At 53.6% G+C, this 14,229-nt stretch overlaps 8 protein-coding genes across 8 annotated transcripts; 5 read left to right on the forward strand and 3 right to left on the reverse strand.

The window, feature by feature from the left end:
- Positions 1-566: 566 nt before the first annotated feature.
- On the reverse strand, positions 567-749 carry N7510_011765 (uncharacterized protein; the record flags this gene model as incomplete). The annotated part of the gene is made up of 1 exon (XM_056983689.1): positions 567-749. One exon carries the CDS (start codon positions 747-749, stop codon positions 567-569), a length of 183 nt encoding a protein of 60 aa, XP_056829183.1.
- Positions 750-948: 199 nt separating this feature from the next.
- On the reverse strand, positions 949-2,382 carry N7510_011766 (Zn(II)2Cys6 transcription factor domain-containing protein; the record flags this gene model as incomplete). Its single annotated transcript, XM_056983690.1, has 1 exon — positions 949-2,382. One exon carries the CDS (start codon positions 2,380-2,382, stop codon positions 949-951), a length of 1,434 nt encoding a protein of 477 aa, XP_056829184.1.
- A 193-nt stretch (positions 2,383-2,575) lies between these two features.
- N7510_011767 (acyl-CoA dehydrogenase family protein) lies at positions 2,576-3,968 on the reverse strand (the record flags this gene model as incomplete). The annotated part of the gene is made up of 2 exons (XM_056983691.1): positions 2,576-3,573; positions 3,635-3,968. 2 exons carry the CDS (start codon positions 3,966-3,968, stop codon positions 2,576-2,578), a joined length of 1,332 nt encoding a protein of 443 aa, XP_056829185.1.
- A 197-nt stretch (positions 3,969-4,165) lies between these two features.
- On the forward strand, positions 4,166-5,428 carry N7510_011768 (CaiB/BaiF CoA transferase family protein; the record flags this gene model as incomplete). Its single annotated transcript, XM_056983692.1, has 1 exon — positions 4,166-5,428. The coding sequence occupies one exon, from the start codon at positions 4,166-4,168 to the stop codon at positions 5,426-5,428; it is 1,263 nt and encodes a 420-aa protein (XP_056829186.1).
- Positions 5,429-6,012: 584 nt separating this feature from the next.
- N7510_011769 (Zn(II)2Cys6 transcription factor) lies at positions 6,013-8,409 on the forward strand (the record flags this gene model as incomplete). The annotated part of the gene is made up of 7 exons (XM_056983693.1): positions 6,013-6,170; positions 6,224-7,016; positions 7,083-7,142; positions 7,201-7,384; positions 7,461-7,615; positions 7,732-7,850; positions 7,905-8,409. The coding sequence occupies 7 exons, from the start codon at positions 6,013-6,015 to the stop codon at positions 8,407-8,409; spliced, it is 1,974 nt and encodes a 657-aa protein (XP_056829187.1).
- A 412-nt stretch (positions 8,410-8,821) lies between these two features.
- On the forward strand, positions 8,822-9,892 carry N7510_011770 (uncharacterized protein; the record flags this gene model as incomplete). The annotated part of the gene is made up of 1 exon (XM_056983694.1): positions 8,822-9,892. One exon carries the CDS (start codon positions 8,822-8,824, stop codon positions 9,890-9,892), a length of 1,071 nt encoding a protein of 356 aa, XP_056829188.1.
- A 760-nt stretch (positions 9,893-10,652) lies between these two features.
- N7510_011771 (sialidase family protein) lies at positions 10,653-11,741 on the forward strand (the record flags this gene model as incomplete). The annotated part of the gene is made up of 1 exon (XM_056983695.1): positions 10,653-11,741. The coding sequence occupies one exon, from the start codon at positions 10,653-10,655 to the stop codon at positions 11,739-11,741; it is 1,089 nt and encodes a 362-aa protein (XP_056829189.1).
- Positions 11,742-12,682: 941 nt separating this feature from the next.
- N7510_011772 (NAD(P)/FAD-dependent oxidoreductase) lies at positions 12,683-14,160 on the forward strand (the record flags this gene model as incomplete). The annotated part of the gene is made up of 6 exons (XM_056983696.1): positions 12,683-12,739; positions 12,791-12,835; positions 12,890-12,937; positions 12,997-13,890; positions 13,950-14,023; positions 14,079-14,160. The coding sequence occupies 6 exons, from the start codon at positions 12,683-12,685 to the stop codon at positions 14,158-14,160; spliced, it is 1,200 nt and encodes a 399-aa protein (XP_056829190.1).
- Positions 14,161-14,229: the final 69 nt, after the last annotated feature.

Raw genomic sequence — 14,229 nt, forward strand, 5'->3', positions numbered from 1 at the left:
TGGGTTAGGGCGGATCTGCTGCCTGTGATGCCAGATGACGTGACAGGCGTGAACACGCGGTTCCTAGTGGTCAGCCAAGCTCCGCCTAGTGACTAGCAGAATGCTTAGCCTATGGTTGGCCAATCAGCCCTGCGAGGGACACGCAAGCACTCGGTGGCTGATGGTCGCTTTGGGATTCAGGCACACCCGGGGGGATCCGTGGATGGGCATACCATTGCAGGAACCACTATCCTATTCATTAATAATGCTGTCACCAGAATGCGACAGGTACATTCTTGGTCCCCTCCGTCCGGTGCCCCAGACACGCCGACCGAACAGAAAGCCTGGGTATGTATTTTTTCGTAGGGGTATGGCGCAGAAATCCGATCTCTGTTTCAGAATATGTAGGTACAACTCCACCGGGCAAGGTTTGACACTAACGGGATCCCCCTGGCTTTGGGGCGAGACAACCAGGCATCTAGATTACTGCCTCCCAGCCTATGCGCGGGGAATTATACAATAATACCAGCATAATGCATAGCAGGTGGATCTCTTCATGATCCGAAAAATGATTGCGAGGATCATGATTACCTCAAGGCAATGTCACTGTTTCCTTGATCCGGCGAGGATGAGTCCATCGTCGCATCCGCAACCAGCCAACGACCACCCTCCCCCCGACATTCCGGAAATCGAACCTTCGCCTCCATTCTTCGCACATTCCAGAGGTTTGAGCCGGGGGTGGGACCAAGCCAGGTGTCCATGTGCGCCATGTGGAACACCTCTCACTGCACCGGACAGAGATGCTGTTGCATCAGCCCAGTAATCTATGCCTTTGTTCGGGTGTCACATCCTAGACGATTTCATTGTGTCCGGATGTTTGCAACTGAGTGAGAGTGGCCTTTTTGAAGGTCCCGACGGATTGACGAATTCGATGATCAAGTTTGTCGAGGGTTGACAGTTGGACTTGACTCACATTGGCGCGTTCTCAGGCAGCACCATTCCCATTGACATAGAGACCCGATCGAGCCATGTCCCAGCCTGGCTCTGGTGCCCCTGGGGCCGTGCCGGCTGCAGACTACGGCGTTCTCGCGCCAGGAGCATCATCGCAGTCTGATTCTGAAAGATATCCCAGGGGTCCTCGCCGTCTGAAGGTGCTGGGATGGCTGTTCCTCGGGAAGGATCGCGCTCAAGTACTACCAACAGTTGCTGAAGCAGAGCGCGAGCCAGTTCGATCCCTTCGCAGGAGGCCTGGACCAACAGCTTCGCGACCGGGACGGAAATAGGGCCGACGAACTCCGGACGGTAGGTTCCCACGGACAGCTGCATTTCCAGATCACCAAGTGTTGTTCGGCAGCCCGCGATGCGATGGACCAGCTGCTGTCGTGTGGCACCGTCTGTGGTATGAGAATCGGCCAGAGCTCTGACGTTGGCGAGAAATCCCGGGACAAGAGCAACTTCATTGAAGGCACGGTCAATCAACTCACCTAGGTGACTCGCTCTGCCCCTCTGCTGGTCCGCTTTGAGAGTGTCTGGGAGGATTGACCTCCATTCTTCGTCTCCCAAGAGACATCTTTCGCCTCGACTGAGCGCTTCAAACACCAGAAAGCTCCGGATGGAGACCAGCACTGTCCGACCTAGCCCACGGATATGTGCCTGGGGTCCCCGGATCCGGAAGAGATGGGAGATGCCCCGAGAATGCAGTAGCCACGGTTGCTGGCCAGTGCGATTCACCAACTCATACACTCCAAGGAGGGTGGCCGCCATCAGGGTCTCGTCCGTCAAAGCCGAGGAGGGTTTACTGAGCAGCCGCGCGAGCTGTCGCAATGCCTGGCCATACATCTCGCGACTGGCGGCCAGCTGTCTCTGATCCCCCTGCCGTCGGCCGATTTGCAACGACCCCAGGCTGCGGAGAGCCCAGCCCACCGTATGGCCGAACCTACCAGTGGAGTCCCGAGCCACATCGAACCAGTTCGCGTCGACCCGAGTTCGATATCCATGGAATTGACCATAGAAGCTTGTATGAACAAAGGCACAGAACCCCTCTCGATACAGCTGGTCGATGGCTCCCGCCACCAAGCCCGGCGCGCATTTTCCATCTATCGGCGAGTCCAAGGACTGTTTCTGCCCCCGATGCAGGGAAACCACGGCGTGCTGGCTGGCGTTCCGAGGCTGAGGGGATGGCTCTGAAAACCGGTGGTAGTAAAACTTGCGCTCTCGAGCATATCCTGGGCACTGGGTATCTCTCCGTTGGCAGGCATGGCACGCCGGGTGCGTTTCATCGCACTGTGATTGACAGTGAGTCCCCTTGCTTGAGTGCCGCCAAGATACGAAATCGTCTTCACCCACCTTGACGCGTCGCTGGAGACAGGCTGCGCAGCCTTTACTTCGCGGCACGCCCACCATTTTATCCTAGATAGACAATCACTGAGACGGAGTGAGCTGACCTACGTCCTCTACGGCTCAGGCCCATGTCGCGAATACGAGGTCGACCGCGTATTTGCGGGGAATCGGTCGAAGGATCTCCCGGCCGCTCCATGATTACGTATTTTGATTCTTCTCGTCTTTCTTGACATGGTTACTATTATGTATATACACACTAGTAGCTTCGGGGCAGCTCGAGCACTTTCTCGCTCACGTAGTTCAAGATCATTTCCCGGCTCACCGGGGCGATTCGGGGCACGAGACACTCGCGCAGGTACCGCTCCACATCGTACTCCATCGCGTAGCCCATACCGCCATGGGCCAGGACCGCGCGCTCGCACGCCGTGAACGCAGCTTCGGCCGCCAGATACTTGGCGCTGTTGCACGCCACCCCGATGGAGTGGAAGGGGATGGAGCCGTCGTTGGTATCATAGAGGCGCGCCGCGTGGTAGGTAGCCAGCTTCGCCGCCTCCAGCTTCATGTAGGCGTCCGCCAGCGGGTGTGCCACGCCCTGGTTCTGCCCGATCGGTCGCCCAAAGACCACGCGCTCCTTAGCATACTGCGAGGCCTTCTCGAGGGCCGCGTAGCCTAGACCGAGCGCTTCACCTGCCAGCAGGCAGCGCTCAGCGTTCATGCCGTGCAGGATGATCTTGAAGCCCTGATTCTCTTGACCAATTAAGGAGTCGGCCGGAATGTCATAGTGATCAAAGAAGACCTCGTTCGCGTCCACGGCGCGGCCGCCCATCTTCTTGATCTTGCGCAGGTCTAGTCCCCGGTGGTTGCGGTCGATGTCGATACAGAACAACGACAGGCCCTCGGTCGGCTTTTGCACTTCCTCCAGAGGCGTGGTCCGGGCCAGCAGGATCATCTTCGATGCGACTTGCGCACAGGTAATCCAGATCTTCTGACCCGAGACAGAGTACCCGTCAGCGGTCTTCGTAGCGAGGGTCTTCAATCGCAGGGTGTCGAGCCCGGTGTTGGGCTCGGTCACCCCAAAGCACGTTCGCCAAGTGCCATTAATAATGTTGGGGATCGTGGTCTCAAGCTGCTCTTGCGTGCCAAACTTGGCCAGCGGCTGTGTCGCGTAGACATTTGCATGGATGGCTTGTGCGCCGGCCATGCCGGCCCCCGACTGGGTGATTGTCTGCATCATCATGGTGGCCTCGGAGATTCCTATGATATTGAATTAGCAGTCGAATTGTCAGCGAATAAGGCCGCCCCATGATAGACGTACCCAGCCCGGCACCTCCTAGCGACTCGGGCAGCGCAATACCGAGCCAGCCATCTTTCGCCAGGGCGGCATGAAACTCCTTCGGGTCTTTCTCCTGTTGGTCGCGCTCCTGCCAGTAGGTATTGGGGAATTTTGAGCAAATATTCGAGATGGCCTCTCGCACTGTGAGCTGTTCATCGCTGAAGCCGGTCATCTCCATCAGCTCGCGTTGAGCCGAAGTGGAGAATGCTGCGCGCACAGTCGGAACGCGAGCAATGAGTGTCCGGCATGGTGATTGTCGGGATGATAAGGTGACTCGATGCGACCAGAGAGACCGCTGCCATTGTGTCCGAGACATGATTGGAATGATGTTTCTTTGCCCGGGTGGTTGGGAGTAGCTCGTGTGGACCGGAGCTTTATACGTACTGGGGGCCGTTGCGATCTCATATAGCCGACCTGGGATGATAATTGCCGACTGCGGGGTCCACTAAAGACCGAGTTGATCGCGAAAAGCAGCGGATGGTCTCTGTAGTGTCTTCATATTATTTCAAAAACATGCGGTTGCTTCATTCTCAGCAGGCTCTTCGTCCTTTAAGTCGGTCGGGTTGCTATCCTGGCGCGGTCGGGCGACTGTACTCCAGTACCACCTCACATGGTCACCGACGTGCACCTCTAGCTGGGGTGACGGTCGTCAGTCTCGAACAAGCCATTGCCGCGCCATTTTGCACTCGGCAGCTGGCTGATCTCGGAGCGCGCGTCATCAAGGTCGAGCGGCCGGGCGTGGGAGACTTTGCGCGCCAGTATGACTCCCGCGTCAAGGGCCTGGCATCCCATTTTATGTGGACCAATCGATCCAAGGAGAGCTTGGCGCTGGATCTCAAGGAGGAGAAAGATCATGCCGTCCTGATGAAATTGCTGGAACATGCCGATGTGCTGGTCCAGAACCTGGCTCCCGGGGCCACTGCGCGGTTGGGTCTCTCGCACGAGGCCCTGCAGGCGAAACACCCCTCGTTGATCGTCTGTGATATCTCGGGGTACGGACAAGACGGTCCGTATCGGGACAAGAAAGCGTATGATCTTCTCATTCAAAGTGAAGCCGGTCTGCTGTCCGTCACCGGCAGCGATACCGAACCCGCCAAGGTGGGCATTTCCATCGCAGATATTGCGGCCGGCATGTACGCCTACACCAACATTCTGTCCGCATTGATGCAGCGTGGCAAAGACGGCCTCGGGTGCCGTATCGACATCTCGATGCTGGAGAGCATGGTCGAATGGATGGGGTTTCCGATGTACTACGCCTTTGACAATGCGCCGGCGCCAGTGCCAGCCGGGGCCTCGCATGCTTCGATCTATCCGTATGGACCATTCGAAACCGGCGACGGGCAATCGGTGATGCTGGGCATTCAGAACGAAAGAGAGTGGGCCAACTTCTGTCATACCGTCCTAACGCAGCCAGAGCTGGCGGTGGATCCCCGGTTCTCGACCAACGCACTCCGAACGGAAAACCGGCAGGCACTCAAAACAATCATTACGGCCGAGTTCGCCAAGCTGACGGCCGAGGAGACCATCGCTCGACTCGACGCCGCGGTTATTGCCAACGCCAATGTCAACGACATGCGCGGTGTGTGGGAGCATGCTCAACTGCGAGCTCGGGATCGTTGGACGGATGTGGACACGCCTGCTGGGCGCATCCCGGCCCTTCTCCCACCGGGGTCCACAAAGAATGCAGCGCATGGCGGATATGGGGCTCGCATGGACTCGGTGCCCCGGGTTGGGGAGCATAACGAAGCCATTCTCGCTGAGCTGGGCTTGTCATGACCAAAAGTGCCTGGTGATGCGAGGGCAACATATGTCGTCATGGCATGTCCAGAGAGATCTATATTCCTGGGTCGTTGCTAGGGGTCTGTCACCCCCAAATATCGGCGCTGATAAAGAGCTACCAAGCTTGATTGCAGACCACCAGCTTCTTCTGGCGTCTAACATATAGTTGTACAACCTGAATTCCTCCGTATAGATCCATCCATTCGCAACCCAAGTGATCGTATACTTTGATTCCTTAATTTTTGTTCTCGTCAATAGTCAATCGTATTGTATCTCTGGCCCCGACTGGCCTGCCTACTTCGATTGACTATTACATTTCAACCAATAGCCCAGATTATATCATTATTTGTGGCAGCAGAATGTAACTCACTAGTTATGCCCACCCTCGATTACATAACACCCTCGGCTTCTCCCGCCAGTCGGCTATATGCTCACACTCCAACGACGAGGAGCACGAGAATAATCATAATCAATCAGAAACGGTCGTCCTCAGACGCCGACTTGCCTTGCCTGTGACGGTGCATGAGAACAGGCTACATACTCCCTTTCTCCTTTCTAGACTGGCGAGACCGGCGCACGGGATGGCGACCGCCGAGGATCGACCACGAACCCGAGCGAAGAAGGCATGCTTGGCCTGTAATGCCCGCCGCGTGCGTTGCAACGTGCTCGAGGCGCAGCCGTGCCGCAACTGTGTGGCGTGGAACCTCTCCTGTGAACTGGGGGTCTCACGACGTGGAAAGTAAGCATCGCTGGACTCTAAATCGGTGGTCGAAGGCCAACCCCCCTCGGCAGGTACCCCCGTCGCAAGACTGGTCGCTCGTCTCGGGCACTGGGCGACCACAACGAACGCGTGGCCGCCTTCTCGACAACTGCGCGGACAGTGCCGAAGAGAGCAGATCTCCGGTCCGTACAGCCGGGCCCACCACTCCAGCATTATGCCCCTCCATCTCGGCCGGTGACAGCGGGCGAGGACACGATTCATAAAACGGTCTTCCTGGGCGAGTCCAGCCCTCTCACCTGCGTCGTGGACGAAGGGCGCCGGTCTCCGGACAAAGGCTACGTGGGTAGGAATCAAACGGGACGATTACACTACTCCATCTCCGAGATTCGTGCCGTCGAACCCAGTCAGGACCCCCTCGGGGAGCGTCGCAAGATCCTTCATGACCGTTTGACGCAGGAAGGTGCTTTGGTCTTTCCCTCCGCAGCCATTTGCGACACTCTCCTTGATGCCTATTTTGAATGGTTCCATCCGTGTTTTCCAGTGCTGGATCGGCAAGGCGTACAAAATGGTTATCGAGAGAGTACCAGCTCGCCATTGCTAGTGCAGGCTATGCTGTTCATTGGTGTCAGTTTGTGCTCGGATTCCGTGTTGCACACCACTGGGTTCAGCGATCGCTATCAGGCAAAAGGCGTCTTTTACCAGCATGCGAAAGAAATCTACGATTCTGGATGGGAGACTGACACCATCATCAAACTGCAATCGTTGTTCCTCCTAAGCTTTTGGCGCGGAGGCCCCAATGAGGAGCGGGATGTTCGATTTTGGCTGGGAGCGGCCATCGCGCTGGCCCAGAAGAAAGGCATGCATGTGATGTGAGCCCACGGGCCCTTTTCGTTCTACAGGAGCATGGCTGATTTGAACCACAGGTCCAAGCTGTCATTTCTCAGCACCACTGAGCAGAGAATTTGGAAAAGGATCTGGTGGGCTTTATATGTAAGTGGCACTCAGTTCCTCTATGCCCCATCCGCCCCTCTAAACAAAGCCTTTGTAGGTCCGTGATCAACAGACTTCAGCCGCTTTGGGACTCCCTTCTCGAATTCGCGACGAGGACTGCGAAGTCACAGAGCTCCAGCCTTCCGATTTTGAGGAAACTGATACATCCCCCGAGATATTCCGAAAACCACCTGCGGTTTATGTCTCCTACGTGATCAGAATGGCCCAGCTTGCTAGATTATGTATGGAACCCTGTGCCATCTTTAGCATACTGATTCAGGGTTATGACTGACGCTGGGGGGGGAATTTTTTTGTCAGTACGGGAGGTGGTCTCCAGTCAATACCTACCAGGCCAGTCAGAATTGGAAAGCCCAGCACGTCCAAGCCTTCACCAACGCCTGTTAGAGTGGGAATCTGACTTGCCGGAAGAAATGCGATTTCAAGCACCCATGAGCCGCGAGTCCATGTTCCTTGTCGGCATGCTCCATATGACATACAAGTGAGTAGAGGATGTCGTACAAATGCCTGGCCGAGCTGACCTCGTGTCAGCAATCTGTATATCTTGCTTTACCGACCCTTATTCATTCAGCCTCCCCGGGAGCATACACAGCTCGATGGAGGTATTGCATTGGATGCAGCAGCCCGAAGCACGCGGATTCTTGAGGACATGCTTTCGGAAGGGCTGGTCCAACACGGTTCCCTTCATCTGTAAGTTTCATGAGCGTGCTGATCATAGTCTGGATAGTGCTAATATGCATGCAGAATCACACATACCTTTTCTGCGCTCTGCATTCACACCATCCATTTTGAACGAACCACGGGCACAGCCCGCAAGCTGGCCGAGCATCGAGCAAAGTTGTGCCTTCTGGGACTCAAAGAACTACAGAAATCTTGGGATTTGGAAAACTGGGTCCTAGACCTTTTTTTCCGCTGCCTGGATGATCGAACTGCCCGAGACCTTCGCTTGGCCGATGTCGCGGTAGCTCCCTCTACGTTGCCTCGGCACCCCATCAGAGCCAGTCAACGTCATGATTTTATCCCACAACCGACATCTTGCAGTGGAACAGAAAGCGTCCCAACTCATGACCATGCCATTGTTCCAGCCACACACACAGGCCACGAATCAAACACAGCTGAAGATACCGTTAACATGGACTGGTATGATCTTTTTAACGTGGGAGATGACTTCATGGGGATCGCGGGGTCCTTGTCCAACCCAGACTATCTCAATCCCCAAAATTTGGAGTTTCTCTACCGGTTCTTATAATCAACTGTCTAATTTGGTTTCGGAGAGAATCGAAGTCGTATTCAGAGTTTTGCGACGCCGACAGGCTTTTTGGAACATGACCTCTTGGGATTTAAGGCGTGTTTACGCTGCCTCGTTTCTTATGGCAGGTGCTCAAGTCAAAGTCTGTGGAGCTTATGAACACCCGGCTTCTCTTCGTGGCTGGCTTGGTGTATACCATTTCGGGTGGAATGCAGGGATGAATCTCGTCAAAATCAACACACTTTCACTGGAATGCTGCGCCCAGACAACATTGGGATCGTTGCGGTATGGCTGTGGAATGATTGACGAGAAACTGCCTCGCGTTGTCTGCGTCTAAATGCGCGTTGCCGCGACGGTATATAGCCAACGAGCCACCCCTTGCTCTCCAGTCCTGATATCAAATCGTCTCAATATGCTTTCCTACCTCTCCTGGCTAGGGATCCTTGCTATTTTGCCCCAGGCGTTTGCATACTGGCCGCATTTGTACTTCTTCGAGGCGGCAAGTCCCTCCAGCAACGACGAGCCTAAAGTGCAAGTCAAGACGCTCTACCAATTCCCCCACAATGGGTCTTGGGTGTCCAATCTCGCCCTTCGTCCAGACGGTAGCCTTCTCTTCACTCGCCTAGATGTGCCTGAAGTTTGGTTGGTCAACACCACTAGTGGCGACGCGTCTGTCGTCCACTCCTTCTCCAATGTGACAAGCTGCTTTGGAATCAGCGAGATCGAGGATGATGTGTTCGGCGTGGTTATTGGAAACTTTTCCACCAAGACCTACACACCCACACCTGGATCGTTTTCTCTTCAGAAGTTGGATTTCAACAATGTAGATGACCAGGACGACCGAATCTCAACACTTCCAGCAGTATCGGAAATCGCTGCGCTTCCGGATGCGCAGGCTCTGAACGGAATGGCCACACTTTCAAAGGAGTCAAACCTGGTCCTGATAGCCGACAGTCCCAAAGGAGCCGTGTGGAAAGTCCACACTAAATCGGGCAACTACTCGGTCGCTTTGAACCATACAACCATGCTTCCAGCCAAGGGTCAGGCACTTCCTCTAGGAATCAACGGGTTAAAAGTGGTTGACGACTATGTCTACTACTCTAGCACGACGCGTATGGAGTTCTGTCGTGTCAAAGTGAACAGCGACGGAACAGCCGTGGGCGACTACGAGGTGATTGCCAGTGGCTTCTTACCGGATAACTTCGATGTGACCTCGGACGGCACGGCGTACGTTGCTACTGATCCACAGAACTCCGTTGTCCGTATCACTCCGATCGGTCAGATCTCACTAGTCGCCGGTGGCCAGCTCTCTACCCAAATGCCCGGACCCACTTCCTGTCGGTTGGCCAAAGATGGAAAGTCTCTGTACGTCGGCACAAGTGGTGGACAGGTCGCTCCTGTGTTAGGGACATTCCAAGAGCCCGGGAAGGTGGTGACGATCACACTTGAACAAGGAGATGAAACCGCAAATTCTACAACGTGAAGAACCCTTGACATATACAATTTACCTAATAATTGGACGTGAATCATGAGCTACCATAGCTTGAGAGAAATATTGTTGCGATGGTGATTCAGATACAGTCACACAACTTATTTACTACCTAATTTCAGAGATTATACAAGTCCTTGTTCCCCTAATAAAAGCTGTGATGTCCCTATTAATTCCCCCAAGGGGCTATTGATGATATAAGAACGATCTTGTAGGATTCTGGGCGGAATATCCCGTTCGCAGATTCATCAACTCAACAGAAATGCACCTTCACTCTCGATCTTTCTCAAGACATATTTCCCGCACATTTTTCTTATAGTGCTACCAGAACTATGGCATATCGGGTGGAGAACAACCTCTGTACCAGATTGCTGCGGGGCCAAAGCACGACTGGCCCAGTCGCTGGGGAATCCATCCGACGATTTCCGTTGATAAGAAGAGGCCACGGTCCCCACGAGTGGAGGTATCGTCATGAAAACCGAATTACACAGGAAGGTGGATTCAGGCTCGTTAAGAGAGGGCAGTGTCGCCAGGACAGGACCGTTGCTCGTTGATGGGATCTGGAATTCGTTATTATTTTTGCTCCGCGCGGCGATTTGTTTGTTTTCTTTTTGTCTGAGTTGTGTATAGTTCCGATGACATCATCCAGGCAGGATATGATGTCTCGGTCCCCTTGCATGATTCATTATTGTTTCGAAATGTTGCCGCCTGGGGGAGTGTGTACTTGTTTCTCGACACGTCTCGCATAACAACCATGCCTGGACATTTTGGCCAGAAAGTTCTCAAGGGTCTTGGCTTAGGTGATCACCACCAGGCCTCGCCCGATCAGCAGCATCCGAGCCGAGGTGTGGTCAACGACGATGAGCGCGGGTTGTCGTCGCCGCCCAACAACGGAACCTATCCCCGCCTGGCCAAGCTCTCTGACGGGTCGATCTTGTCGTCCTTCACGCGCTTTCCGAACCGCCAACATGCGCTGTGCGTCGCAAGAAGTACTGATGGCGGTCGCACATTCGAGGACTTGGCGGAAGTGACGCGACGCGCGGGCGACGTGGATAACATGGTCCTGCTGGAGGTCAGCCCTGGCACGGTACTGGCGGCCTTTCGGAATCATGATCTAGGGCCCGGCGGTCCCACGCACTTCCGCATCACCGTCTGCCGATCTACGGATGGAGGACGCACCTGGAGGTTTGCATCGCAAGCTGCGGAGAAGGGAGCGCCATTGGGGATCTGGGAGCCGTTCATGCGACTTGGAGGTAGGGGTGAGGTTCAGCTCACATACTCCCAAGAGTTTGCGCCCGACAATCAATGCACTATGCTTGTCGTCTCTCATGATCAGGGGAGCACCTGGGGTCAACCGATTTGCCTGCACGGTGAGCGAGATCGGCTGCGGGATGGGATGAACGGCATTGCACCCACTATCGACGGCGGCCGCGAAGCACTAGTCATGGTGTTTGAAACTACACGGTACGGTTCGTTTAATGTTGAAGCCCTCATCTCCTACGATGACGGGGCGAGCTGGCACCATCGCCATGAGGTCTTCTGCCCTCCACGAGGACACAATGCTGGATCTCCCCAAATCGCATCTTTCGCAGACGGTTCCATGGCAGTGGTGTTTATGACGGACGAGGACTCCGCCAAGGTGGAGTGGACAAAGAATGCAGCCATCAAAGTTGTGTTTGCCGATCCACCAAATGATGGTCACATCCAGTGGAGTCGACCACAGCTCATTTCTCCGGCGTCTAGTTTTTGGCCGGGCGTGATGGCCCTCGATCACCACACAGTTCTGGCTACTTATGACCGAAGCGGACCCCATGCCAAAACCATTAGTTGGCATCCACGGTAGATTAATTGGTGGACGTTGCGAAGATGAATAGTTTGTGTGTGTATGTGTGTGTGTGCTCGCATGGCCATTGATACTGAAAGGAACAGTCTTGCAAATGTGAGACAGCAAAATTTGAACGCAATATTGTGCTTTCGTGGCCCAGTCGTTCACTCTCTCCTCTACGGCCGGGAAATCGAGCGGCATTATGCACACTTGAATATGGTTCTCACTAAATAATTGACTCCGGTCTTGATAATATAAACAGTACCTTTTCAAAAAGCCATCGAAACAGTCGAGGTTCGTCACTGGCGTCAGTTGCAGAAATAATATTACTCCTGTTCAGATAACTATAGGCGCTTCCCGTTAGTAGTAGTAGTAGTAGTAGTGGCGGTGGTGGTAGTGGCATACCTGGGGCCCAAATATACATTTACGGCATCTTTATATTTGCAACTGCCGAGATCGGGCCCACAACCATGGCCACCCCGGATTGACTCAGAACATAAGCAACCAGTTCGAGCAGTTATTACAAATGAAGCGAATTGACGGTTTTGTGGTATAAAGAGGGATTGGCGTAATTGGAGTAGGTATCCAAGACTTTGCCCAGGAAAGGAGGAGTAAAGGAGTGTGCCGCACATCAAGAAGAGCGACTCGGTAAGAAGCGGGACAATTCAACGAAGAATCTGGTTTGAAAGAGCGGCAATTACCGGGAGGTTTGCTACTCATAACCGATTCTGTAAGGTATTTAGGAAATATCAGAGTGGTCGCGCCATTTTGTTGCCGCCGGGAGTGAACTATTCCGGAGCCTCGGCATTTACCTCAATATGGCAGAATTTCGGAGTTAATCAGATAAGTCAAATCAGATAACCGTGTCCTCGGAATGTTTGCCGGTTAGTTATATAAAGGAAGCGCTCGTCATTTACAAGAAATCTTCATTCATACCTTCCAGCCTTGCATCCAACAAAATGGCAAGCAACTCTTTGCGAAACATTGTCGTGGTGGGCGGTTCTTTTGTTGGCCGGGTGAGTCTCTTCAATGATGTTCCCAGCGTAATTTCTGATGATTATTGGTAGACTACCGCGCAGGAGCTGGCCCGACTTATCCCTCCGACGCACAGGGTAAGCCCCTGGCCGTCCATACACATATGTGTTTAATGCTGAGAACATGTGCAGGTGCTTCTAACCGAGCCCCATAGTCACTTTCACCACCTTTTCACCTTTGTGAGCAGTCGGCCACGGAGGCTTTACCTTCGGAAAAGCAGACTAACAATGTTGTATAGCCTCGATTTGCAATTGTGCCTGGTCAAGAACACAAAGCCTTTATTCCATACAGCGGAATTTTTTCCGATGTGCCTAATCCAGCGGCCCACAGTGTGGTTCAAGCTCGCGTCTTGTCTGTTAAACCGCAGCATGTGGAGCTAGATCGTGAATGGCAGGGTTCAAAAGAGATTGCGTTTGACTACGTTGTTCTTGCAACCGGGACGCGCCTCGCCCAGCCGGCAGGTATGAAGGCCGACGACAAGATATCATCAGTCAAGTATCTCCAACAACATCAAGCCGAGGTCCAGCGGTCCCAATCAATTATGATTGTTGGTGGTGGTGCTGTGGGTGTCCAGATGGCAACCGACCTGAAGGAATTTTACCCTGAAAAAGAAGTCACGGTGGTGCAGTCAAGGCCTCGCTTAATGCCCAATTTCCATCCCCAATTGCATGAACTCATCAAAGAGCGATTCGATGAACTCGGGGTTAGGCTCATCACTGGGTCTCGGGTAACCATCCCCTCCGAGGGTTTCACTAGTAATGGCGGGCGGTTTCAAGTGCAACTCACAAACGGCACGACTGAGTCCCCAGAGTTTGTTATTCTTGCGACTGGCCAAACACCGAACAACCAGATGGTTGCTGATTTAATTCCCTATGCGTCCGCTACCGAATCTGTGGTCAATCCAGAGAACGGCTTTATTCGAATTCGACCAACCATGCAATTCCTGGATAAGCAATACCCTAACATGTTCGCAGTTGGCGATATTGCCGACACCGGGGCGCAGAAAGCTGCCCGTCCAGGCTCTGCCCAGGCGGCAGTGGTTGCGAAGAACATTCAGGCTATGATAGAAGACAAAGTTCCGTCAGATACATTTGTCAAGGGCCCTGGAGCAATTCATTTGACGCTGGGAATGGTATGCAATATTCATGACTACAGAAAAAACTGCGGCACCATGCTGACACAATATACTAGCAATATAATGTTATTTTCCGAAACCCGAACATCGCTGAAGGTGACAAGGAACCATGGATCAACAAAAAATTTGAGTAAGCTTTCTTCTCTTTTCTTCTTAGGTTTGAATGGCACTGACCGAAGCCCCAGTGGCCAAGAGGACATGAATGTGGAGGCGATGTGGCAGAGGCTTGGAGTAACAGTGGACAACCCACGCCAATATCACCTTTGAAAGGTGAACTTAGCCAACTAAGAACATTGTAAAGACATAGTAGTGTCCGCGACGAATAGAATTTGGCGA

Source organism: Penicillium lagena, assembly GCF_028827675.1.
Source record: "Penicillium lagena strain IBT 129212 chromosome Unknown utg000008l_segment0_segment0, whole genome shotgun sequence".
Classification (NCBI taxonomy): domain Eukaryota; kingdom Fungi; phylum Ascomycota; class Eurotiomycetes; order Eurotiales; family Aspergillaceae; genus Penicillium; species Penicillium lagena.